Source organism: Mytilus californianus, unplaced genomic scaffold, assembly GCF_021869535.1.
Source record: "Mytilus californianus isolate M0D057914Y unplaced genomic scaffold, xbMytCali1.0.p SCAF_15, whole genome shotgun sequence".
In the NCBI taxonomy this organism is placed as follows: domain Eukaryota; kingdom Metazoa; phylum Mollusca; class Bivalvia; order Mytilida; family Mytilidae; genus Mytilus; species Mytilus californianus.
The window spans coordinates 30,844,615-30,870,839 of NW_026262637.1; the positions used below are offsets into that span (position 1 = coordinate 30,844,615).

Genomic DNA, 26,225 nt, shown 5'->3' on the forward strand with positions numbered 1-26,225 from the left:
AGTTTGGTAGAAATCCAGGATAGTTTAAGAAAGTTATTAAAATTTCAAAAACTTTAACCACAGAGTGAATGTAATGTTTCCTGGCAGAAAAACTAAGTCCACTTATAAGTAAAATACGGAAAAAATGGAATTTTTTTTTTACAAAATTTACTTTTGAATATAATCTTATGATCATAATCAAGCGTCTGTCCAAGTTTGGTAGAAATCCAGGATAGTTTAAGAAAGTTATTAAAATTTCAAAAACTTTAACCACAGAGTGAATGTAATGTTTCCTGGCAGAAAAACTAAGTCCACTTATAAGTAAAATATGGAAAAAATGGAATTTTTTTTTTACAAAATTTACTTTTGAATATAATCTTATGATCATAAACAAGCTTCTGTCCAAGTTTGGTAGAAATCCAGGATAGTTTAAGAAAGTTATTAAAATTTCAAAAACTTTAACCACAGAGTGAATATTTGTGGACGCTGCCGACGACGACGACAGCGACGACGACGACGACGCCGACGGAATGTAGGATCGCTATGTCTCGCTTTTTCGACAAAAGTCGAAGGCTCGACAAAAAATACAATAAACAAAATATTTCTATGAACAACAGGATGCAAATTGTAAGGTAACCCAGGTGCTTCGGATGAATAATTAAGAAGTTCTTCAAAAGCTTTTAAAACAAGACAAAAGTAAATCTGAAGGTAACCCAGGTGCTAGGGATCAGAAAGCAGTTCATATATACTCTCCTGTTTAAATATATGATAAAGCGTATAAAACATGGCAAAATCCGTATAAAGGCCCTCGGCCTGATATTGGTATCTCCGGATGATATGGCATATGATACAGATTTTGCCATGTATTATTCTCTATATATCTAATGGAAGGTTAAAGGTAAATATTGGCTCAAATTAATTTATAGTGAAAACTTTATAAGACAAAAATTTTCATTTTACCAATGCAAACAAAGTATATTAGACTTATGCACTAACTATATAAATTTGAATTTTTAAAATAGTCCTTTTGAAAAAATTCTTTAAAGCAAAAATGATAACATCAATCAGATCACACATAAAAATGTGAAACAGCATACAGCAGAGAGAAAAAAAAAGAAATTAATTTTGTATTGGAAAACAATTAACCTTTTGTTATTGAATACTATATTTGTTACTTCTTCATCCTATATGGTATGGTTCAAAAGGTCAGTTAAGTTTTATTATTCTATTTAGATAATACTGTGCATATAAGTAAGCAGGAATTTTTCTAAATGAACCAGCTTCTTATTTTTTAGATTTATCTTGTAACATATGTCTTGACTTTTCAAAATGGCTTCCAAGACATAACTATTTCATATTTTAATACACATTAAAAGTATGTTCATCAAGCATAAATATAAAGTCTTAAAAATATTTTAATTACAATTTGCATTAATACTTCTTAGGTCTGTTACAGAAATACATGTATTGGGGGTCAGAAAGCACTTTTCATTTTACCCTGCCATGCATAATATTTAAATTGACTATTTCCTATAATTTTCCATGCTATCTTTCTAAAATAACCACCACACATTAAACTGTAATAAAAGTGCCTTCAAACCCCTCCATACTATTAATTCTGGAGCAGCTCTTTTACTATTACAATTTAAATAAAACAATAAAATTAACAAACAATTTCCGTCTGAAGACTTTTTGGCTGTATCACTTTGAGATTTAATAGGTATTCACTGTTATAAAACATTTGTCATATAGACTGAAAACTTGTTTTAACAAACAATGTAAAAAACACAATAATATAAGTAATCTATATTGCACTATTAATAAATGCCATCTTTTATCACAATCCCAACCAAAATGGCCTCTACGAGTACCCTTGACCACAGATCAGATCTACTGTCCCATAATGCTTCAAAATCACTATTTTCACCGTCGGAATATCTCTTCATCACTGTCATGGTAACGACTGACATGTCGACTTGTTGTCAGTGTTGTTTCTTCTTGGTCTGACCTAAAATAAATGTTGACATGAGTTTGACCAAATAATTCATTTTCTGAAGCTAACCCTAATTCTTCGTTTTATTTATTATTCTAATATGACATTCTTCTTTCGCTTTGGAAACAAAGCTATGTTCTAATTCCAATAAAACATGGGCTGTACATGACTGGTGTCACAATTGAAACTGTGACGTTAGTTGTACTTTGAACAATGCCGGAGATCAAAATGGACATTTGTGTTGGTGTTGCTCTCTAGGAAATTAATTAAATCTTTCTCAAGGTAAATTTACATGTATCTGTTCATTCTTTATCGTGAAACGGTTGATTTTCTACAACGTTTCTACCTCATCAAATCAAAATGGCTTCCTTTCGAACGTGTATCAATAGGTCCGCTTTTGAAGTACAAAAGTTCTCAATTTTCCGATAAGAATCGAAATAATTCTATCATGTCATGCTCTATGCTCATTGTCCCCTGCTTAAGCATTGCCGGGGACATGGAAATACCAGGCGTCTGTCCGTGTATCCATCCGTCAGTCCGGTCTTTGTTAGCGCTCTCACAGGTACAATTCTTGCCAGATTTTTATAAAACTTATACTACAGGTTAATATCAGCAATATCTCGGACGAGTTCTATTATGGTGGCTGATCGACTTTTTTTAAAAGAGTTATGCCCCTTGGAAATATTAAATTTATGAAAAATGGCCTCGTAAGCGCTACAAAAAAAGTGTTTTATTTAGTTATTGCCCTTGTACCTTGGAAAGATAAAATATATGCCAAGCGGGGGACATTGGAACTCTGTTCTTTTATTTTAACATGGGTAGGCATTATACTTGTCAACATTTTACACCTCACTAACGCTCGGTACAAAGATATTGACAAATATAATGCCTACCCAAGTTAAAATGAGCATAGAGCATGGCATGAAAGAATTATTTCTGAAGTAAAATACATTGCAGCCTTGTTAACCGTAATATTTTATATTAGATTAAATAAAAAAACAAATCCTCAACTAAAGGACCAAAACTGTTTCAAAATATTGCTGCAGGTCAATATTTATGCATATGACCTTAGTCAAACATTTTTTAATTGCATGGAGAATTCTTTTGATGTTTTCATTTTTAGTAGGTCAACTTTATCTCACAACATGAAAATTTCTGTAGAATTAAGAATTTCTTTAACAAAACAATTTTAAACATAATGCTTTTTATACCATAACAGAATTCAAAATGTCTGTAAAAGTGTTCAAAATAGCTTCAACCTTGTCACTGATTATAAAACCTACCCATAATGCACATCTTCATCAGAGTCATTCAACATGCTCATACCAGGATTGTCTTTAAAATTGCTCTCTGTAAAAGAAAATTATTATGATCATAAAAAGTTTGAAAGTAATATTTTGGACTATTAATTTTTCTTCATGGAAAAACCACATATCAATGGTCATTAGTAACATTGTTTTAACATGGAGAAGGGATTTTTTTTTAAATTGCCAGACAAATAACACTTTTAGTTTAGTCTTGCTTATTTCAAGCAACATATTATTTTGGCTATTTAAGGAAAAGATAAACTCCATCCAAAATCATTATTGAAATCACTGTTTTATATGATGTTTTTGTGCCCCTGTTAATGATTTTGTGTTGAAAAAAACCAAAAGATAACCTTACAAAAGGTTTTTTGGACTGGCATGAAAATTAACCTGAGCAAGTCAGGGGCCTGTATTTCAGTGGTTGTCTTTTGATGCTGTATATCATATTTGATTTTTTTTTATTGTTTTGTACTTGGGATGTCAGCGAGTACTCGAGTATTCGAGTATCGCTCGGTTGTACTGAGGATCAAATACCAAAACGATACTGGACTAATCGGTTTCCTGTTAGAATATTGCTGTCTTCTTTATATAAAATTGATCTTCTTGAGAACCTCTTTCGGAAAATTAAATAGGCATCACTGATTAATCATACTAGTAGATAAAATACATTTTAATTCAAATGCTTGTGCTAAATTGTCATTTAAAATGACGGCAAAAATATGTGGGTTATACCTAGTCTAACACTTTAAACTAAACATGTCTTAGCCTTTCTGTCACATTGGTACCGTCAGATCAAATATTTTCGTCTGCAAGACTGTAATTTACAAAGTTGCAAAAACGATTGTCCCCAATAAAAGTTGACTAGAAAATGATTCCAAATAAAATAAATTTGTTGCATCCTCTGGTGACCCTCAGTGAATAGTTAAACTTCTAATCCTTATGCCTTTGTAAACATTAAATGTGTTTTCTTAACGATTACCAAATACAATTGTTTGATATGGTTTTTCCTTGTTATAATTTTTAAATATGTGTTCATTAAATTATATTGATTAGATTGTTGTTTTTCAGAATGTAAAATAGGTATTTTTGTGTTTCTGTGTTGTAGATATATTCCAGAGCAAGTACTCGAGTATCGCTCGATAAAACCAACGAGTACTCGATTAGTAATTGTTCACCGAGTTGACATCCCTATTTTGTACATAAATCTGGATACATCATTTGGTCTCTGGTGGAGAGTTGTCTCATTGGTAATTATACCACTTCTTTTTATTTTAATATAGAAAAGATGTATAAAGAAAGAAAACACTATATTTTTTTTTCAAACTAAGCTGAATAAGCTTACCATATATAGCATTTTTGGAAGGCGAGTATACAAATGCCATTGTATACATATAGAAATTGAGCAGACCATAAAATGCGACAAATTCTGCCGAATTTTTGTAGTTTGTGGACAATTCTGCTACAAAATTATCTTGTAAAGCTGCAGCACCATATCTCATCACTGTTATTGTAATACTGATTGTCAACACAATTAACATCAAAAACGTCATGAACTTTAACCTCAAATCTGAAAAAAAACAATATTGGTGAAAACAAGTGTAGAAACACAGAAATGAGGTCACAGTTACAGGAACTTAAGCATTTTTAGGATGATATTTTAAAAGCATTCACTTATTTTATTGTGCCTGTACCAAGCAAAGCTACATGTATCTGGACCATGTGTTTTTATTCGTTATTGCTTGTCTTTGTTTGTAGGTCTAGGTTATTTTCAGAGGAATCAGGTGTAAGGAGTTGATGTGATCTGTTTTTACTGTGTCGTATTTTTGGCTATTCCTAGCAGTTATCCCTTTTTATGGATTACCAAAAAGTTGTGATTGGCTAACTAAATCATAAACAATGGATATACGGCCAATGATGTTATTTTCATTTTGGTGTACCAGCAGGACAATAACTGCAGATATTCTGAAACAATCCATTACCAGCATAGTTGGTTATATGAAACTCGTTTGAACAAAAGTCAAAATATAATTCAATTTCTATAATTCTGATGTCAAACTACATGTACAAAATTTACAATCAGTGCAGTCTTGTTACCAACAGTAGATACTGTGGATTTATTTATTTTTTTGCAGGTACCAATTTTCATGAATTATGGAAAAATGGTATTTTCGTGGGTATTTTATTTTGTGGTTTTACCAAATGTCTACATACAAGCCTATATAAAATTTGTACTTTGTTGAATATTTAGATTTGCGGTTTGCATGTACCCACGAAATTGGTATCCCACAAATATATGTAATAATGATTCCACAGTATTAGGATTCACAAATCGCATCAAGGATCATCATCATTAAATTATATATGAGTCAACTAACCATGAATATGACTTCAAGGTCAAGTTTAACTTTTCAGACAGACACATACCCCTTACAATAATTTTATAGATCAAATACTGTCGACCTATCATTCATTGTATTTAAGAAACTGACCTATGCATGATAACTAAACCCTGATCACTGAACTATATGTTCATAATAAACCTACTTACACTGATTTTGTAGACCAAATATGGTTGAACTATCATTTATAAGAATTAAAAAATGACTATGCATCAAAATTAAATGAAGCTTTTCAAACAATGATCCCAGTAAGACGGAAATATACATGTTGGCTTACAATACACCATGAAATTGAGCTCAATTTGAGGTGACTCCTTTTAGACAAACATATACACATTACAATGATTATATAGACCAAATAAAAGACCCTGGAACCTCCATAAGCCTGAAAATCTCATGGCTGGTCACATATAGCTGACCTATAAATCATTAGCAGAGAAACTGATTTAAGCACCAAAACATCCCATTGGTCACTAATCCATAAAAATTTAATAGGTTGAGGGGAGGTGACCTATCTCATACAGACTTAGGCACCAAGACATTTCACTAGTCACAGTTCAATAAAAATTTAATAGGTTGAGGGGAGGTGACCTATCTCATACAGACTTAGGCACCAAGACATTTCACTAGTCACAGTTCAATAAAAATTTAATAGGTTGAGGGGAGGTGACCTATCTCATACAGACTTAGGCACCAAGACATTTCACTAGTCACAGTTCAATAAAAATTAATAGGTTGAGGAGAGGTGACCTATCTCATACAGACATGTACATCTTACAATGATTCTACAAAGTAAATATACTGACACCACCTATTACTCGTTTTAACTGAGGAACTGACCTAACAATAATAAAGAGCTGCGCCATGAGCGCATGATACGCCCGTCACTTTTTCAACAGATAAAGATCCATAACTCCTCAATGTTATATCAGAAATTTTCTTTAAAAACTAAAGGGAGGTTATTTTAATAGATATAAACTAGTCACCAAAGTTTCATGAAAATTTCTCAAAGCACTTTTGAGTTATTGTCCAAAAACTGGAAAATCCCCCCTTTTTTATGAATAAAAACCCATAACTCGGAAATGTAAAATCTAAAATAAATTTAAAACCAAAAGGGAGCTTAGGTCAATAGATATAAACAATTCACCAAAGTTTCATGAAAACTGCTCAAAGCATTTTTGAGTTATTGTCCAAAAACTGGAAAACCCCCCTTTTTTAATGAATAAAACCCCATAACTCTGATACGTAAAATCTAAAATTTATAAAACTGAAAGAGAGTGTATGTCAATAAATATAAACAATTCACCAAAGTTTCATGCAAATTGGTTAAAGCGTTTTTTAGTTAAAGTCCGATATGTTGAAGACGGTTGGATGGAATAGCCGTGACTGACAGACAGACAGACAACGGTATACCATAAAATGTCCCGTAAACGGGCGTATATAAACTTCAACACTGATCTATTTATAGGTCAAGGTCAAGCGACTTACGTCAGAAAGACTGGTACAATTTACAATGTTTTTTTTTTTTTAATTTTTGATGGTATATGACAACCTCATATAATAAGAATGACTTTAAATAAACTTGAGAAAATAATTCTACTATGCAATAGTGGTCAATAGCAACTGAGGGATTTTTCCTGCAGGAAACAGAGTAATGAGGTAAATATATACAAAATATGTCTGGATTGTCTAAATTTTTTTTTATTTTCTGAAATACAAAGTTTTTAAATTAGTATATTCCCTTGCAGCCACAGCCTGGCTGTCATTCTAATCTCTAACACTGTAACAACGGAAGCAGGCAAGATAACAAATCTTTAAAGTCTTTGTGACACTTTTATATCACAGTTTCATGAATTCCTAGATGTCAACTTGTGTATGCTCTTACCAAAATATGGCATGGATCTCAGCTCTGCATATGCTCTAATTAACAGATATCCTAAGTACAGAAGATACAGTCCTCCAACGATGAAGAAAAATATCTTAAAACCCTGCAAATAAAAAAGGAAAGTACATTGTAGAACTATTTACTCTAAAAGGCTGAAATAGGCAAGAAAATTTTAAAGTATAAAACTTTAATGAGAAGATTGAAGTATTTTGCCATCCGTCCTCCGTGCTTCATCCATGGAAAAACAACAATAATATATCATCTTAATATAGACACATTTAAGACTGTATAAGTCTTGTACATACCGGTTTTTGGTACTTAATCACCTGGTTGTTGTTCAAATCACACACAATCATTTGTACAAGCACTTATCATAATGTACAAGCACTTCTCATGTCAAGAAACATTACTTCAGATTGCTTTTCTAAGTTTAGTGTGTTGTTGTGTCGCTGTCTCATAGACACATATACCACATCTCCTTCTATAAGAAATCATCCTGAGTATCACACAAACCAAGAAAAAGACAGGGATTTAAGAAAAATAATTTCATTTATAAAATCTTTTAAAATAAAATGCTTCGCTGGGCGCAGCTTGATACGAATTTTTGTTGAAATCAAACAAAGTTTAATTTTGGACCCCAATTTGGACCAACTTGAAAACTGGGCCAAAAATCTAAAATTCTAAATACATGTTTAGATTCAGCATATCAAAAAACCCCATATATTCAATTTTTGTTGAAATCAAACAAAGTTTAATTTTGGACCCCAACTTGGACCAACTTGAAAACTGGGCCCATAATCAAAAATCTAAACACATGTTTAGATTCAGCATATCAAAGAACCCCAAGAATTCAATTTTTGTTAAAATCAAACTAAGTTTAATTTTGGACCCTTTGGACCTTAATGTAGACCAATTTAAAAAACAGGACCCAAAATTAAAAATCTAAATACATGGTTAGATTTGGCATATCAAAGAACCCCAATAATTCAATTTTTGATGAAATCAAACGAAGTTTAATTTTGGACCCTTTTGACCTCAATATGAACCAATTTGATAGCGGGGTCCACAAATAAAAAATCTAAATACATGGTTAGATTCAGCATATCAAAGAACCCCATATATTCAATTTTTGTTGAAATCAAACAAAGTTTAATTTTGGACCCCAATTTGGACCAACTTGAAAACTGGGCCAAAAATCAAAAATCTAAATACATGTTTAGATTCAGCATATCAAAGAACCCCATATATTCAATTTTTGTTAAAATCAAACAAAGTTTAATTTTGGACCCTTTGGACCTTAATGTAGACCAATTTGAAAACTGGACCCAAAATTAAAAATCTAAATACACGGTTAGATTTGGCATAACAAATAAATAAATGTGGTCAAAGATTTTACAAATCTAATGCGCCATACTGTGCAATTAAAGATTACTTCTTGAAATTTTTCAATATTTGAAATTTGAAAAAAAAATAATATTTGAAGAATAATTCTTTTTAATATCTGAAATCTGTAATGAGAAAAAATTGACCCCCCACAATTTCTTTTTACCCCCCCCTTTTTTCCCACAAAAAATTCTTTCCCTCAAGATATGGTCATAATCTCAATTCAAATTTCCAATGGAGTTTGCAACCATAATTATCCATTTAAATTTACCATAGTGCTAACTTAATCCATTTTATAATAGAATTTAAAATATAGTGTCAAATCTTTCATATGGATTTTTTTGTAAAAAAAAAAGATGCAACATTTTCAGATATTTTTACTGGTCTTCCTTTATAAATATGCATTTCTTTAAACATAATTTAAAAGCAGTGTAAGGGAAGTAACCAAAACGTTGTATTTGGATTACCTCCCTTACACTGTTTTAAATTATCTTAATTGTTCATTAACCATTACTTTATACATAATTTAAAAGCAGTGTAAGGGAGATAATTTCAATGATGTATTTGATTTATCTCCCTTACACTGCTTTAAATTATGTTTTGTACTAAAGTATTTGTCCATTAACCAGGACAACCTTGTTTTTCCCCCTTTTTTGCCCCTAATTCCTAAACGGTTTGAGACATAACCCCCTTAAAGCAAATCCTAACCATCCCTTTGTGGTATGGAAACTCGTAGTATAATTTCAGAGAGATCCATACACCGTTCCACAGTTATTGTCTGGAAACTAGAAAATGCTTATTTTTGGCCCCTTTTTGGCCCCTAATTCCTTAACTGTTGGTACCATAACCCCCAAAATCAATCCCCACCTTCCTTTTGTGGTATTGAACCTTATGGTAAAATTTCAAAGAGATCCATTCACTTAAACTAAAGTTAGAGTGCGAAAACCAATGTGTCTTCGGACGACGACGCCGGACGACGACAACGACGATGACGCCAACGTCATACCAATATACGTTTTGCGGTCGTATAAAAACAGTATGTAATGGGGACCAGATTGGATGTAGATTGCAATCATCTGATTCATTCCCGAAAGGTGATAAACACCTAAGAACTCCTATTGAAACATTAGTGGGCAAATAAAAATGATCATCTTGAAACTGATCTTGTAAAGAAATTTGTTGAAATCCTGTATGGTCATAGTCAAACAATATATATCATAATGTACAAGCACTTCTGATGTCAAGAAATATCACTTCAGATAATTTTTTCCAATTTAAGTGTGTTGTTGGATTACTGTCTCATGGACATATATACCATATCTCCTTGTTTCATAAATTTTCCAGTGTCTAATCTAGTGAAATACCAGATACGGTTTGCATTAATTGCTGTTGAAAAAACTATGTTTAATTATTTGTAAAAATTCTGTGTTGTTGGAACTGATTAGCACAGCATTAAGCAAAAACGAAAAAAAAATCTGTTTGCTTGATGTGGAATGGTTTAGTATGCATGCAAAAATGTGAAGTCTTTGCTTTTTGTCATCCTTGACTTATAGACACTAAATGTCATCAGATAAGGAAATACATTTGTCTTCTCTTTTTGCTATAGAATAGCAAAATATGACATTGAAGTTTGGATTGAGTGAAAATTGCAATATTAATTTCTTTAAATGAATCATGCTATGGTGACAATTCATTTTAGCAAAAAAATCCCTACAATAAACATACTATTGACCCTCTTTTCTTTGATAAATCAGAGAATTTAAATCTCAAGTCTATGGTGATAAATCAAATGTTTAGTGACCCTTTATATGTATACAACAAAGAACTTGATTAGTACTACAGAAAACAAGATTGTGTACCAGTCACTTCATCATGCGCTTCACTTTATCCTGGTCATATAGTATAAATTGTCATGTGGTTACCATTCCTTAAAGTGTTGGCTTCCTTTACACACTGATACCAAAATTATTTTGTAAGTTGATGTCCTTAAATAAATGCTTATAAGTTTCTCGTTGGATCGAAATTATAAATATACTAAAGGGCCCATTAACAATTATATGAAGTAGATTATAAAGAAAACAGATGAAAATTCTCAAAAATCTTGTGGAAGTGTTATACAAAAAAAAATACTTTAAGGTCACATGGAAAAGGACTTAGTTTCAGCTGATATATAAAGCATCTACTTTGCAATAAGCAAAAATTTTATACTTAAAAATAAATTTTAAGTGATTAGTACAGCTGGGTGTAACTTTTATTTAATTAATCAAGTCAGTAGTATTTTTTAAATATCCAGTCAGAAGTATATTGAAACAGCTCAGAATGAAAGGCTTATTGGTGACTTTAATCATTCATGTTATTCTAGTGGACACTTTGTTGTCCTTATCTGAATCAGACTCCTGTGATGGAGAACAATGTGGTAGTGTTATATCTATGCCAATAATGGACAATATGAAAGCTTCTTTGAAAGCTGACTTGGATGTGTCTAAAATGAATAAACATTTAAAGGCATACATCGAACAGGAGATTGAAAAGGGTGTAAAGACAGCAATGGAAAATCTGATGAAACAAATGATAGAAAACAAAACAGAAAAGATGAATGCAGAAATTATGACAATGTCTGAAAAGAAAAATAGAGAAATAACAGTCAGGTTTAACAATGCTGAGGAAAGACAAAAAACAAAAACAGATCAGATGAAACAGCTAATACAAAACAAAAGTGAAGAAATGTATACATTATTTCAAGACAACAAGGACAAAAGTATGGCAAGCTTTGAGGTAAAAATTGAAGAATTCAAACAGAAATTTGAACAAAAGGATAGATTGAAGTATGCATTTTTCTCCCATTTGTCTTCTACCCTGTCAAATTTAAAAGAAAACACAATAGTTATATTTGATGTTGTACCACTTAACATAGGTAGTGCTTATGATGGTACAACAGGGAAGTTTACATGTGAAGAAGATGGGATATACACATTCTCCTGGACTACTCTGTCTAATGGTCATTACGATTTTACCAGTGCTCTTGTAGTTGATGGAACACCAATAGCTAGTAATGTAGTAGACTATGATACAATTGGTGGTGCTTTGACAGGATCTATGAATGTAATTGTCAAAATGACAAAGGGACAAGAGGCCTGGATTAAATTTGTTCAACCAGCAAAGAATTCTTTATATCATTCATGGGTAAAAAGTATACCATCTTCAGTATTCTCAGGATTTAAAATTTAACTGCTTACCTACTAGTTGTAGTGAGTCAAAAAAAATATTGAGTGAGATAAGGTCCAACAATTACCTTTTCTATACCTTCACAAGTTTAATCAGACTTTTTAACTCCAGAGAAGGTCTCAAGACACACTAAATCTATAAAGTGTTATTTTCATCTGTAAGCATGGTACCAATACAGATATAAGAACCAGGGATCACCTTGGTTAAAGTGACAAGGGTAAAGAAGCAGACTTCTCATCTGTCACTTTGCTTTTTTCAGTAAGGGAGCTACCATTTGATTTCTATGGGGGGCTAGGATGAAAAATTTTGTCCTGCATCTTATTTTAGTTGTAATCTCTGTCCTGCCTTTTTTTTTATTAGTTTATCCTGACTTTTTTTACATAAATTGTCATCCTGCCTTTTTATTTTTGCAAAGTTGCTCATCCTGCCTTTTTATTTTACTCAAAACTCCTGTCCTGCCTTTTTTTTCAATATTTGGATTTAATAGATTTCAAAATTCAAAGAAGGAGTGTACTGCAAAATTAACCTATTAATATCTAGAAATGTGTTTGGTTTTGTAATGGATCACAGAATTTTATAAATTTTGATACCAAATTTAGTGCAATTTTTACATAATTCATATATTTATTTACCCGGTACACTTTTTTCATAAAAACATATCTTTTTGCAAAAACATATTTTATAGAGGTTCCATCTTTTTGTCTTTAATTTCCAAATTTAAACATCTACCCCTTTCAAACATTTAAGATCACCGTGTCAAAATTTGAAAATGATTTCCACTTGTCTTCTTCCCTAAATCCTTTTATGATTCAAACTAATGAATATATTGAAATCTTCAAAATGTCTGTAGTTTACTACCAAGTTTTTAGTCATTACTAACTTCTTTATGCTGCAATTTTTTTTTTTCAAACAGCTGTTAACCATACTTATAATATTACTTTCTATTTCATTTTGATTTTAAAGTTTTAAAAATAATTTTCAAGATTAAAAAATATGAATAATCTGTTAACACAACTAGTCTTCTTACATGTATATCTATTTAATCATGTATTTGCAGCAGATATATGAAGTGATTTTTCAAAAGTTGCTTTTTTCTTATTGTATTAACATTATTTCCTGTTTAATGGTTAATGTTTTTGTGTCTAATTCCAATATTCAATCATATTTAAGTAATGGAAAACATCTAAGTTCCTCTCCCATGACTATTTTTGATGTTTTTGGTCCAGCACCTTTAATATGCACAAAAACAGAGTTTTAAATGTCAATGAATTTTCTCCAATTTTAAATTCATTCCTGAATATGCATAAAATATTTGTCCCTGGACATTAACCAAACAACAATCAATCAATCAAGCTGATTATAAATAACTTTTCTTTTATGATGAAATTTTTAGGGTCCTTTCCAAAGCCACCTGCAATTATTTGTAGTTTATCTGCAAATTAGTCTTTAAAATTGGTCAGTACTTTACAAAGTACCTTCTACTATAATAGTGTTTTAACTAGTCTCAACTATTTTCCATTAAATTACACTAAAATGAAACATTCAGACACCTATGGCAGCAGTATTGCTCTATTCATAAGCAAAGTAACATATCTTTATTTAAAAACCTCATGTAATTTCTATGACAGCTATTTATTTGCCTTTGATATTGAATGTTGAGCAGTTATCAACACTTAAAGCAGTAATCAGTTTGTAATAATTACATACCATAAAATTAGTAGTATCCAGTCTGTAATAATATGTAGGATCTTGAATCTCATTATACTCCTGCCAGGAAGACAAAGTTACTGCAGAAATCCAGATCAGTCCTACTATTAGTAATTTTGGTATGTAGAACTTCACAAATCTTCTGTCAGTCTGAAAAACAATTAAAGGGAAAATTCGCGATTTTTTACTTTTCATCTTATTATGTTCATAATACAATAAAAAACATATTCACCAAGTTTTATCTGGATATGAACACTAATAAAGAAGAAAATTGGGAATTAATAATTTAATTTATTCGAACTTCCTGACTTATGTGACGTAGTTTAAGTCTTTTTGCATGCCGGGAGTGAATAAATCTCATTGTAAGTCTTGTTCGTTAATCATCTAATAACGCGATTTAAAGCGCATCGACGACTTTTGGTGTAGCTATTAACCAACTAATAATTGAGAAAGTAAAGTGATCAGCCGTGCAACTTTCAAAATTAAAATGTACGATTTATATTTAAAGGATTTCTGATATGATTATAGTAATAAAAGTAAATCATACAATAGAATATATTTTTATATGAATTTTTTTCCGACGGATATTTTGAACAAACATATATAACTGATATTGTTTTACAAATGCATGTTTGTATTCTCACCTGAAGGCTTTTACTTCAGTCTATCAAACATTTCACACTAGTACTGTGTAAATACAATGTGTATTGTACTGTGACACTTAGTGACTACCTGTTGAATGCGTGGTTAAATTCAAGGTAATTAAAAGATTAGCATTCTGTAATTCTATTCTTTTGATCTTCACTCAGTGAATTTTAGCCAACACGGTTCACCGTTACAGGTTTGAACAACATTTCGTATGAATGATAAAAACATTAATTATTTGGGGAGGAATATGGTGGCAAAATACCTGAATCGCCGTTATATATATCTTTTATATTTTGCGTAAGCTTAATTTTATAATAGATAGGTGAGTATTTTGTTGTAACATCGAAATTCTGTATTACTTTCAATTAAATAATTTTATAAATAAAAATGGCCCACGAAAACGAGCGTATAAACCAAACACTGTACTTACTTTTTTCAAATTATCATGGGTATTAAGCTTGAATATTTCAATGTTTAGCGAAAATTATCGTGGTTACATGATTAATATAGCTTGGTCCGTCCACAGCGATCTACATTTACCTATTCGGGAATGCCCTTATTAAAATATTTAAAATCTCACAACGTATACATACTTTAGCTATTTGACCAACGATGTTTAAAAAAAATGTCAGAATCAATATAACGTCAACTTTCCTTTTTTGAATGGAGACAGACCGGCGGAATCAATTTTCAATGTGCTTTATATCTTGTACCTTTGAAAGACTTATCATTCATTCATAAACCCACTCTATACCAGATACATATATGTCAGTCTTAACTGACAAGAATACACCTCAAGCGGACAAGCAGTATATTCTTTAAATTTCTGTGATTTGATACGAAGAAAGAAAAAAATCCCGTAATTAATTTGATACTTTGATACTCCATATTTTTCCTGGAAAATAGTCACATCCTCGTTTGGTCTGAAAATAAGATAAGAATTTGGTATACAGAACATGCAGATGTGTGAATGTCATAAAACCTTGTTATCAGAAACCAATGTGAACCTGTATACGTAAGACCTCATGGGACGTCACCTAACCACATACAGGTAATATACAAGTAGCTCTGTTATACCCGGAAATGTCAAGGTAATTCACTACCGATACAGAATGTACCAATGCAAAGAAAATTCTGATGATTGTGAAGCGTGACCATTCATGATTTTAGAGGAGTCTTAGGTGGAAATTGCCGGTACGATTTAAATTCTGACTAGATTTTTTTCTTTCAATTTAAATCACTGAACTAAAAAAAAAAGAAACCTACGTCCAAGATCAGAATTATTCATGTAAATTCATAAATACAACGTTCTTATTTTGTAACTTTCAATATACTTTACCTCCAACCACCGCCCCCCTCCCAACCTGGGAACAGTAAATCTAACATTACAATGTTTGTGTACCTGCCCAAATAAAAAAAAAAAAAAAGAAGAAAAAAGAAAGAGATGAACGGTAAGTCACATCAGATTCAAATATTTATATGGTTGATTGCCGTTAACTAGAGATGTATAGTTACATGTCTCTGCGTTAACTTATAAGAATGACAGGAAAGTATATACTTGAAATAGATTTATGATGAATAATATGCAACTGCGGCACCTCTTTTTGTCAAAGTGTACATGCATGTATTTTAATGACTGTCCGTTATTTCGATTAAGAATGACAATTGTACGTGAAATTCTATAGTTGCCAGTGAGACTTTCTTTTACCAGATATGCGACTTTTCGTATTTATATTTTCTCTCATATTACTCTCATTTAATATTTTATGCATAAGTGCAATATTTGGGAATAGTTTATTCCCCCCACAAGCCAACTAAATAAATTAATCAACCATCTAGCTAATCAGACGTTAATACAAATACTATCAGTCTATCCGGAGTGAAGTTTCTTTATTTCTTCAAATACATTTTTTTGGGGATCATTAGTGTACGTCAAGTGGCATATATATTACATGCATGTCGGAACAGGAAAGTTAGCATAATGTACTTTTAGAACCATGTTCACATCATTATACATTATACTCATCAATTGTGGTGATGACGAATTTCTTTAACTGTTCGAGAACAATCTAAATGAAATATAAATCTGTGATTTTACTATGTCCATAACTTCGATGAACCAAAGCAAGTAAGATATCAACTGTATTTAAATCAAATTGGTTCTGGATGTTTCTCTGTTATATTCAAAAACATGTATATATTTTTAATTGCGACTATCTATAGTTCCGTAACTTTCTATCTAGGCGTATTAACCAATGATCGACAAGACTTAGTGCGTACATTTTTGTTAAATCAATATTTGTATGTTTCAAAATGTCCATCATTATTGACAACGAGTATATACTTACATTTCCACAATTTACCCTTGGAAAAATTTTATCAAATCTTTTTTTGGAATTATTTAGATTTTCATAAACATCATTCTTTACACCAGAAATGTTATTTATAAACAAGCGTATGTGTTTAGTAATGACTAGTATATCACTATCGGACACGCAAGACAAAGATGTATATTACACCTGATAGTTTCAAAATGGAAAGTTACAAGTTATTGGCCGTGTACACTGATCAATACCCTTAGAAATGAAGGGATGCATGAACTTGCTTTATGTAATTGTGTAATAAGAGTTTTTAAGTCTGACAGGAAATCGCATGAATACCTGGACGTGTCACCTCACAATACCTCTGGGAATAATTCCTTTAGCCATGCTGGTGATCAGATAAGGGAAGGTCTGAATTTATTTAAATAATTAGATATAAGAAAATGTGGTATGAGTGCTAATGAGACAACTCTCCATCCAAGTCACAAATTGTCAATTTGTAAAAGTAAACCATTATAGGTCAAAGTACGGTCTTCAACACTTGGTTTATTACATAAAAGTTTATTACATAAAAAAATTATGAACAAATTAGATTTTCGAAAACAATTATACACGGGACACTTATTTATGACTTTGACTTTGACTTTTTAACTAATTCCCATATAAATTTCTTGTTTCAAAACTTAGTAAAAACAAGGATTTGTATAGTAACAAATACAAATCCTTGGTAAAAAAAACAAGTTTAAATACGACAGACCATAGTTATTTAAAAAAAAATAATTACATTTTCCGTATCATGTTAGTTAGGAAAGGTTGCACAACCATGTCTATTATAATCATTTTTGTTACCCGGGAAACTGTTTATGCTTTTCTTGTCGGATAAAACAACTGTACGCTTGACAAGATATCGACACGCAATTACGACTACGTTAGGTTACTGCTGGTTTTGGTCCTTTGTGGTTTATAGATATATCGTGGTTTCTAAACCGAGAAGATGTCAAAATGGCCGCATGCAGAGAATTGATACTCTAAATTTAAAATCGATGGTGATCTCTTATATAGCAGAATAAAACTTTAATATTTATGAATTTGTGCTTTTTTATACAGAATGAACATAATATCAATTTTTCATTTTTTTGCGAAGTTTCCCTTTAATACACAAGTTTAATAATACAGAAGAAACTGATAAATCTGTATTCATGTATTGAATTAGCTTTTGGTTAACTTTACTTGCAAACTTTAATCATATGCTACATAATAACTTTTGGCTATCATATGATTCATTTACATTTATCAGATGGGACATTGTCTCATTTTAATGATTTATATTTTACTGTTTTATTCATAACCCAAGGTCAATTGGGGTGTAAAAATTTACCTGGGGCTTTTGTTTCTAAGGTAAGACCCAGGATTAGAGCTTGTCTGTTTGGTTGAGTGGTGTGTATAAATGCACAACCACATTCCTGTCTGTGCTGCGAGCTGGTAGTCATCTTCAAAAACAGTACAAGGACAAAGGCAATACTGAAGTCTATATAATTTTGTGGAGATGACCGAACAGTCTATAAACTGACTATTGGCCTGAAGTTACATAAATTATTCATTATGTTATACTCCACTTTTAAAGAGTTCTAACAAGACAGCAGTTTTATTTTTACCAAGAATATGAAATATATTACTTGAATCATATGTCAGTGTTTTATGCAAATACTGTTTAAACACTTCAGAACACTGCAATGTAATTTCTCAATTCTGTAATGTAAGGAGAGTAAGTAGAATAGAATTTTTAATAAGTCAGTTTGTTTTACAATTTCTTAAGGCCAGACTTTTTTTTTTTATCTGTTTAACGAGAAAATTTGTTAAAAATTAGGGTCGAGAGGACGAAATAACAAAAAAATAAAAGTGCCAAGTTGGTCCATTCGACACTAAAAATAAAAATAAAACCATTATAAGTGACTTTTTTTTTTTTTTTTTTTTTAAGAATTTATCAAAATACAAGAACAATGAAATGAAAACAGACCAGTATATTAACCCTTCTATTAATATGAACATAAAAAATATCTTTTGATTCTGAATGTCCTCTAATTTAGATCCATGCATATGCACCAGGCAAATATATCAACCTCCCTGCATATACACTATATATATGTATATTACCAGTCAGGAACCTCTTAGTGTATGTTACATGTTTATACTGTATATACAATTCAATTAAAAAAACTACTCTGTTATCATGTTCATGAAATTAATTATTTTTCATTAAAAAGATATATTCATTTAACCGTTAAGCTTGGAAATAATATAATTATTTTATTTTATATTAGTGTAATAGACATGGTTGAGCAACATTAACTTATAAATTGAAACAATGCATTAAAAAGGAAATATAAACATTAATCAAAAATATCTAACCAAAAGTACGTTAATGCGTGTGGAATGCGTAATTTTTCCTTTTGGGATCAATTTTTGTCTGTCAGCAGTGCCATCATGCGTCCGTAGTCATTATCGCAAGAATCCGGATTTCGGTCATAGCGGGTCCGCTAACGATGAAATCCTGACTCCGATCCGTAGTTCTTCAAAAATATACCCAATAATTTAAATGTCAGAGAAAACTTTACAAAAATAAACGATGTTTGATACGCTTTTTGGAAAGGAATATGACGTTTTTAATGCAATACATGGATTACAAATTTACTTCAGGCTAATTTCATCAAGTTCAAATGAAGTAATAACTTATTTAGCCGAAAGTTAGAATGATTTGATGTACTCTCTCGTGTAACAAGTACCGGCGAAAGTGGTTTTAAACAAATTGTTTTTAAGAAAAAACATGCCACCAGCTTAAAAAATCAATGCTTTAACCTCTTTTTTGAAGTCATTAATCATTTATGCCTTTAATTTCTTTACTTTGAAATTGCTGTTTCATCGACTTGGTAAAAATTAAATATTACCGATGGCGAAAGCGGGTATCGTAAACCATTTCTTTTATTTTTATTCTGAAATCAGGAAATTGGAGTCGGCCGATCTCGTTAAACAGATAATGAAAAAAGTCTGGCCTAAGTAATATTGACTACTTTTTTTAAATGTTCTCCACCGATAATCTCTTGACATCACAATACAATAAAATCATCAACCTGTTGTCCGATGTCATAAAGTATATATATAAATATATCAATATAATATTACCTGTCTTACACCATGATATATACACAACCAGAATAATAACAGACCACATAGGAAAGAGGCTTGGAACAAGGCATCAAACATTCCTGGTACCCAACTGTTAACTAGGAATGTCAGCGGAAATATTGGATCTAAAAAAAAACATTTCAAATACAACAAAGAAAGGCACCAAACATTCCTGGTACCCAACTGTTTACTAGGAATGTCAGTTGAAATATTGGATCTGAAAAAAAAAACATTTCAAATACAACAAAGAAAGGCTTCAAACATTCCTGGTACCCAACTGTTTACTAGGGATGTCAGCGGAAACATTGGATCTAAAAAATAAAACATTTCAAATACAACAAAGAAAGGCATCAAACATTCCAGGTACCCAACTGTTTACTAGGAATGTCAGTGGAAATATTGGATCTGAAAAATAAAACATTTCAAATACAACAAAGAAAGGCATCAAACATTCCAGGTACCCAACTGTTTACTAGGAATGTCAGTGGAAATATTGGATCTGAAAAATAAAACATTTCAAATACAACAAAGAAAGGCATCAAACATTCCAGGTACCCAACTGTTTACTAGGAATGTCAGCGGAAATATTGGATCTAAAAAATAAAACATTTCAAATACAACAAAGAAAGGCATCAAACATTCCAGGTACCCAACTGTTTACTAGAATGTCAGTGGAAATATTGGATCTGAAAAATAAAACATTTCAAATACAACAAGGAAAAGCATCGAACATTTCTCGCAAAAAAAAATAATCATAATGATAAGGAATTTAAAAAAATTGTTTTACTTATTTCCCTTTGGACTATCATTTGATTTCTGACAGTTAAATCTTGCCGGAATACCCTTAACTCTGTATTTTGAAGTGAATTATTTTCTCATCATTACGTTAAAATTATTTATAGTTATCAATCAACAATCCTGCTTGAAGTTGGACTTTCAAGAGAGTGTTGTATCTCTTGGTTCAATAGCTAAATCATTGGTTTGTTTGGCAGGCTTGTTTGGCAGATATTAAACAGTTGTGGTCAGTTGTTATACTTGTATGTATTTTTTATTGCAATAATTTCAATAGTACTTGTATTTGTTTTTTTTTATGTATGTAATGTCTTGTATGTTAATTCTTTTATGTATTCTGATATATAAATATATATTATTTCATTCTTTAATGGGGCACCCAACACTTTGACTAAAATAGATTTCATAAAATTATGACAAAATATTTACTTTTGCCCTGTTGACAAAAATATAACAATTTCAAGAAATTTGAACAACACAATTTACAGGAATAATTTCATTGGATTCATAGAAATTAGACAAAAACTAATTTTGACCATTGAGAAGCTTGACTTCTCTTTTCTAATTGTATGCGATTAAAATGTTTAGCTGATTTTTAAAGAGTTAACTCCCTTAGGTGTTCTGTACCCCTGATATCAAACCCAGTAACTGGTTTGTTTTTATCAAAAAAATATAAAGTAATTATGTTATGGAATTAAAAAATCAAAGCACTGTAAGCGCTGTATGCAGTTAACCAAAAACCAAGGCAAACGTAATTATGAAAACTGTGGCAGTGTTGCTTCAATTTTTTTTAAGATTTGAAAGAACAAACATTAAACATTCGTATATTGTACATTTATGTTCATTAAATGAATTGATTATTAAGGCAAATTAATTAATATTTCATCAAGGTTTTCAAAGCAACTCATATATCAATGTAAATGACCCCCATCTTCACCCCCAAGTGCATGATGTTACTCCATACCAAGTTTGGAATAAAATGACAGGTGATTATAAAACAGTTGGTCAAACATTCTCGGGCTTTACACTGCTTGAAAGATTTATATGTTTTCTTTAACATGAGCCATAAATGAAAATTATTATTGGCCCAGAAATAATTTAATAAATAACTAAAGTAAATTCAATTAACCTACACTCATTTTTTGCATCAATAAAATTTTATAATAAACAAGAAATAATTGTAACAGGATGCCGTTACGAAGTCTCCCAAACAAAGCCCTCATAATTCGTCATTCCCATGGTCTCCTGACATTGGGCAAAGTTCAGTTCATATTGGTTTGGTCTAGTAAAGTGATATGCATATGTGACACATAGGAGATTGTTCCTGTATGTCATTCAAATCTTTTTGAAATGATGAACAGGAATAAATATGGTTTAGGTGTGGGTATCTCGACCGTTTACAAGTTCTCAAACAGGAGAGGGTGGGGTGACCCCAGGGACTCCCCCTATATTTCATTTGATTTGTTATATTGTCCCATACATGAATACATATGGTTTAGGGGTGGGGATCTTGACCATTTCCAAGTTCTCAAACAGGAGGGGTGGGGTGACCCCAGGGATTCCCCAAATATTTCATTTGATTTGTTAAATTGTCCCATACATGAAAATATACGGTTTAGGGGTGGGGATCTTGACTGTTTACAAGTTCTCAAACAAGAGGGGGTGGGGTGTCCCCATGGACTCCCCCTATATTTCATTTGATTTGTTTTATTGTCCCATACATGAATATATATGGTGTAGGGGCGGGGATCTCGACCATTTCCAAGTTCTCAAACAGGAGGGTGGGGTGACCCGAGGAACTCCCCATATATTTCATTTGATTTGTTATATTGTCCCATACATGAATATATATGGTTTAGGGGTGGGGATCTTGACTGTTTACAAGTTCTCAAACAGGAGGGGTGGGGTGACCCGAGGAACTCCCCATATATTTCATTTGATTTGTTTTATTGTCCCGTACATGAATGTATATGGTTTAGGGGTGGGGATCTCAACCATTTCCAAGTTCTCAAACAGGAGGGATTGGGGTGACCCCAGGGACTCCCCATATATTTCTTTTGATTTGTTATATTGTCCCATACATGAATATATATGGTTTAGAGGTGGGGATCTCCACCATTTACAAGTTCTCAAACAGGTGGGGGTGGGGTGACCCCAGGGACTCCCCCTAATTTTCATTTGATTTTTTTTATTGTCCCATTAATGAATATATATGGTTGAGGGATGGGGATCTCGACCATTTCCAAGTTCTCAAACAGGAGGGGGTGGGATGACAACGGGGACTCCCCAAAATTATTTTCATTTGATTTCTTTTATTGTCCCATACAAGTCTATATATTGTTTAGGGGTGGGGATCGCGACGGTTTACAAGATAAAAGTACATTTTCAAATTGAAGGGGGTTGGGATGACCCCAGGGACTAACCCTATATTTTGGTTGATTTTTTTTTATTGTCCTGTTCTCATTACTGAAGACTGCATGTGTCTATCACTTACTGTTTTTGAGAAATAGTCATTTGAAAATTAAAAAAAAATAAAATCCCATAGGGATCTATAGTAAACCCCTCCCTTCTTCAGGCCCCTCCAAATACCCCTAAATAGACCCCAATGCACAAACAAAAGATAAATTTCTCCGCTAGACATGTTAGTCTAATATTTTATGAAACCCTGTGTAAATCTGACAAACGGTCAAAGTTGTCTTCTTAGACGGTTTGAGTGGATTCGGTCCGACTTGTCTCGGGGACGAGTTGTCCACATTACTTATAAACATCCCATCAACGTCGATTTCCGCATCTGTTTCATGACCTCGTTTCATTCATAAAATAACAACAACCTTATTTGGCAAGATAAGTTAAAAATTACCGCCCACTTATATAACTTTATTTCCTTTATCATAGAGATTTGTTGTACATGAACAATATTCCTGCGCATTTTGCCATTTTGGAAATATAAACGACTTGTAATTACCGATTTTCGGCGATGAAATATTTCATACAATTGTTCTTTGACATCGTAGCCAAAAGCACAGGGGATAATAAACTACGTACGGATTTCTATTAAGCACTACTTCCTATGTGCAACTTCAAAAGTTTTGGGTAGTTCGACGATCATTTAAGGTTTTTCTGGTCATATTTTTTGTATTCCAGAAATAAAAGTATTAAAAAAATGTCCAATTAGTTATAAATAACATAATAGCCAGCTAGATAATAAAAATTGCACGTATTTCAGCATTTATTGGGTAGAACACAAATCTAGGGTGCTCGCATAAGGCAGCTTAACTGCCTAAAAACAAGTTATTTCCATTTGGCTGATCATTAGATATTAGTGTACACTTCCCTGAATTCTGAATTTTGTTCACTCTTCATGTTAAAGTGAATTGTCTTTAAATCTTAAATTTTTATCCCCCCGTCACTTTATATATATCAGTAGTCTATATACCGGATATCTAAATGTTGTGGACAACCATTGTACAGGTACTTTTTTTTTAATTATTTCAATACTAAATTGTATATGTTTATTATAAGTATGTTATTTCAAATATAAAAATTGTTTTAAGTATTTAGCCAAATAAATATATATTACCGGTATTCTATTCTTTTATATGAAGCCCAGTATTTCTGACAAACAAGTATTAATGTATGTTAAAGAGTGTTTCAGTTACTTGCAGTAAATCATGCACTTTAGCTTTTTCAACCAATAAATTTACTGCCATAAAGTATGAAATGAAAGTAAAGGTGAAGAGCCCCAAAAAATGAAACCAGATGTAATGTGAGATATTGCTCATTAAGTATACCCCAGCTCAATGTTGTTGACTAAATGTGACAATATTGATATATGTGCAAGAAATTTTAAAAAATTGTCTATTGCAAACAGGAAGTAGAATATCAAAAGATCTGTCAACTTTACAAACAGTCTGGCACAACCAAATGTATCTTGGTGCCATATATCAAGAATCTATTACTTATAGATGCAGAGAAAAATGTGACAAAAATTTCACAAATGTGCATGATATAAATGTGCATCCTCTTCTCCATTGTGACCTAAACTAAATGTAACCGATTACAGATTGTTACTTACAATGAGTAACAGGACAGGTGCAACTAGTGGAGCAAGAATGACTCACCCTTTTGGGGCACCAGATTTTATCCTCAGTTTTGATGGGGTGGAGTTGCTCAATCTGAAGTTTTCTGTGCAGCGTTTCATAGACTATTGTTTGTCTTTAAGGCCATGGGGTTGTCTATTTTTATTGAACTTATTGTGTTTGATTGCCTCCTTGATATCATGTCCCCCTCTTTTTAAAGATATAAGCTTTATGAACAAGGAGTAGAACATCAAAGAAACTTAAAGCATGTCACATGTCATGGCATTACTAGATGAAGCAGTGTCATTTATTAGCAAGATTGCTTGGTCATATCAAAATAACCCCTGCGGCTGTGAAAGAAATGTACAACAGGAACATTGTTTACATTTATAAAGTGTATTGCAAGCTTTTTAATTTGTTCCTTTTATTCAAAAGGCAGTACATGGTGTCACTGTGGTACAATAATAAAAAAAATAGTCAAAGTCCCATAACTCCCTCAAGATTGGTAAAATCAAAAAACTGTACAATATGGTCAAATGCAAATGATGGCAAACAATCCTGAAAAGTATGAGAGCTTTCTGTCAAGTGGTCTCAGGGGAGTTGAGTATACAAGGTGTCATTGAGGTATGTTAGTCGAAAATATGAGATCTTTCTGATGAATGGCATCAGAGCAATTCTGTTTTCAAGGTTTCATTGTTTCAATACTCCCAAAAAATGGTTGAAGTCCCATAACACCTGTAAAAATCATTGAATCAAAATGGCAGTACAACATGGTTACCTACACAAAATGGCAAAGAATTCTACCAAGTATAAAGGTTTTCTATTAAATAGTTTCAGAGGAGTTGTGTTCACAAAGTGTCATTGTTAAAATATTTTTAAAATGGTCAAAGTCCCATAACTCCTGTTAATATTGTCAAATAAAAATTATAGTGTAGTATGGTTAAGAGAATATGAAGACAAATAATTCTACCAAGTATACAAGCTCTCTGTCAAATGTTCTCTGAGTATTGATATTGTTCAGATGGACGGATGGACACAGACCATTACCATGTCCTCCTGGGCAACCATAGGGGACATAAAGCTTTGACTTGTAGTTGCTAAGAAAAATGTGCATGACATTTTAAAGATTTAAATTATCTGCAAACAGGAGAACAAAATTAAAGAACTTTAGCATACTAAATGGTATGGCATAACCAGATGAATCTTGGACATTCTTGGTGCCATATATAAAGAAAGGTAAAATATATCATCTGTAACACAAAATAGGCATTTGTAGAAATACAGCTAATGATAAAATAGTCTTTTCATGTTCAACTTTTATGTA

At 31.8% G+C, this 26,225-nt stretch overlaps 1 protein-coding gene across 1 annotated transcript in view; it reads right to left on the minus strand.

Annotated features, from left to right (window-relative positions):
* Nucleotides 1–564: 564 nt before the first annotated feature.
* LOC127725862 (transmembrane protein 181-like) overlaps nucleotides 565–26,225 on the minus strand; it is a 35,433-nt gene continuing 9,772 nt past the window's right edge. Inside the window, exons 9-14 of the mRNA XM_052233198.1 lie at nucleotides 20,028–20,155; nucleotides 13,879–14,028; nucleotides 7,564–7,666; nucleotides 4,622–4,846; nucleotides 3,256–3,322; nucleotides 565–1,987 (exon numbers count right to left, since the gene is read on the minus strand). Coding sequence (XP_052089158.1) covers nucleotides 1,903–1,987; nucleotides 3,256–3,322; nucleotides 4,622–4,846; nucleotides 7,564–7,666; nucleotides 13,879–14,028; nucleotides 20,028–20,155 — 758 coding nt within the window. The 3' untranslated portion in view covers nucleotides 565–1,902. The remainder of the gene's footprint in view (nucleotides 1,988–3,255; nucleotides 3,323–4,621; nucleotides 4,847–7,563; nucleotides 7,667–13,878; nucleotides 14,029–20,027; nucleotides 20,156–26,225) is intronic.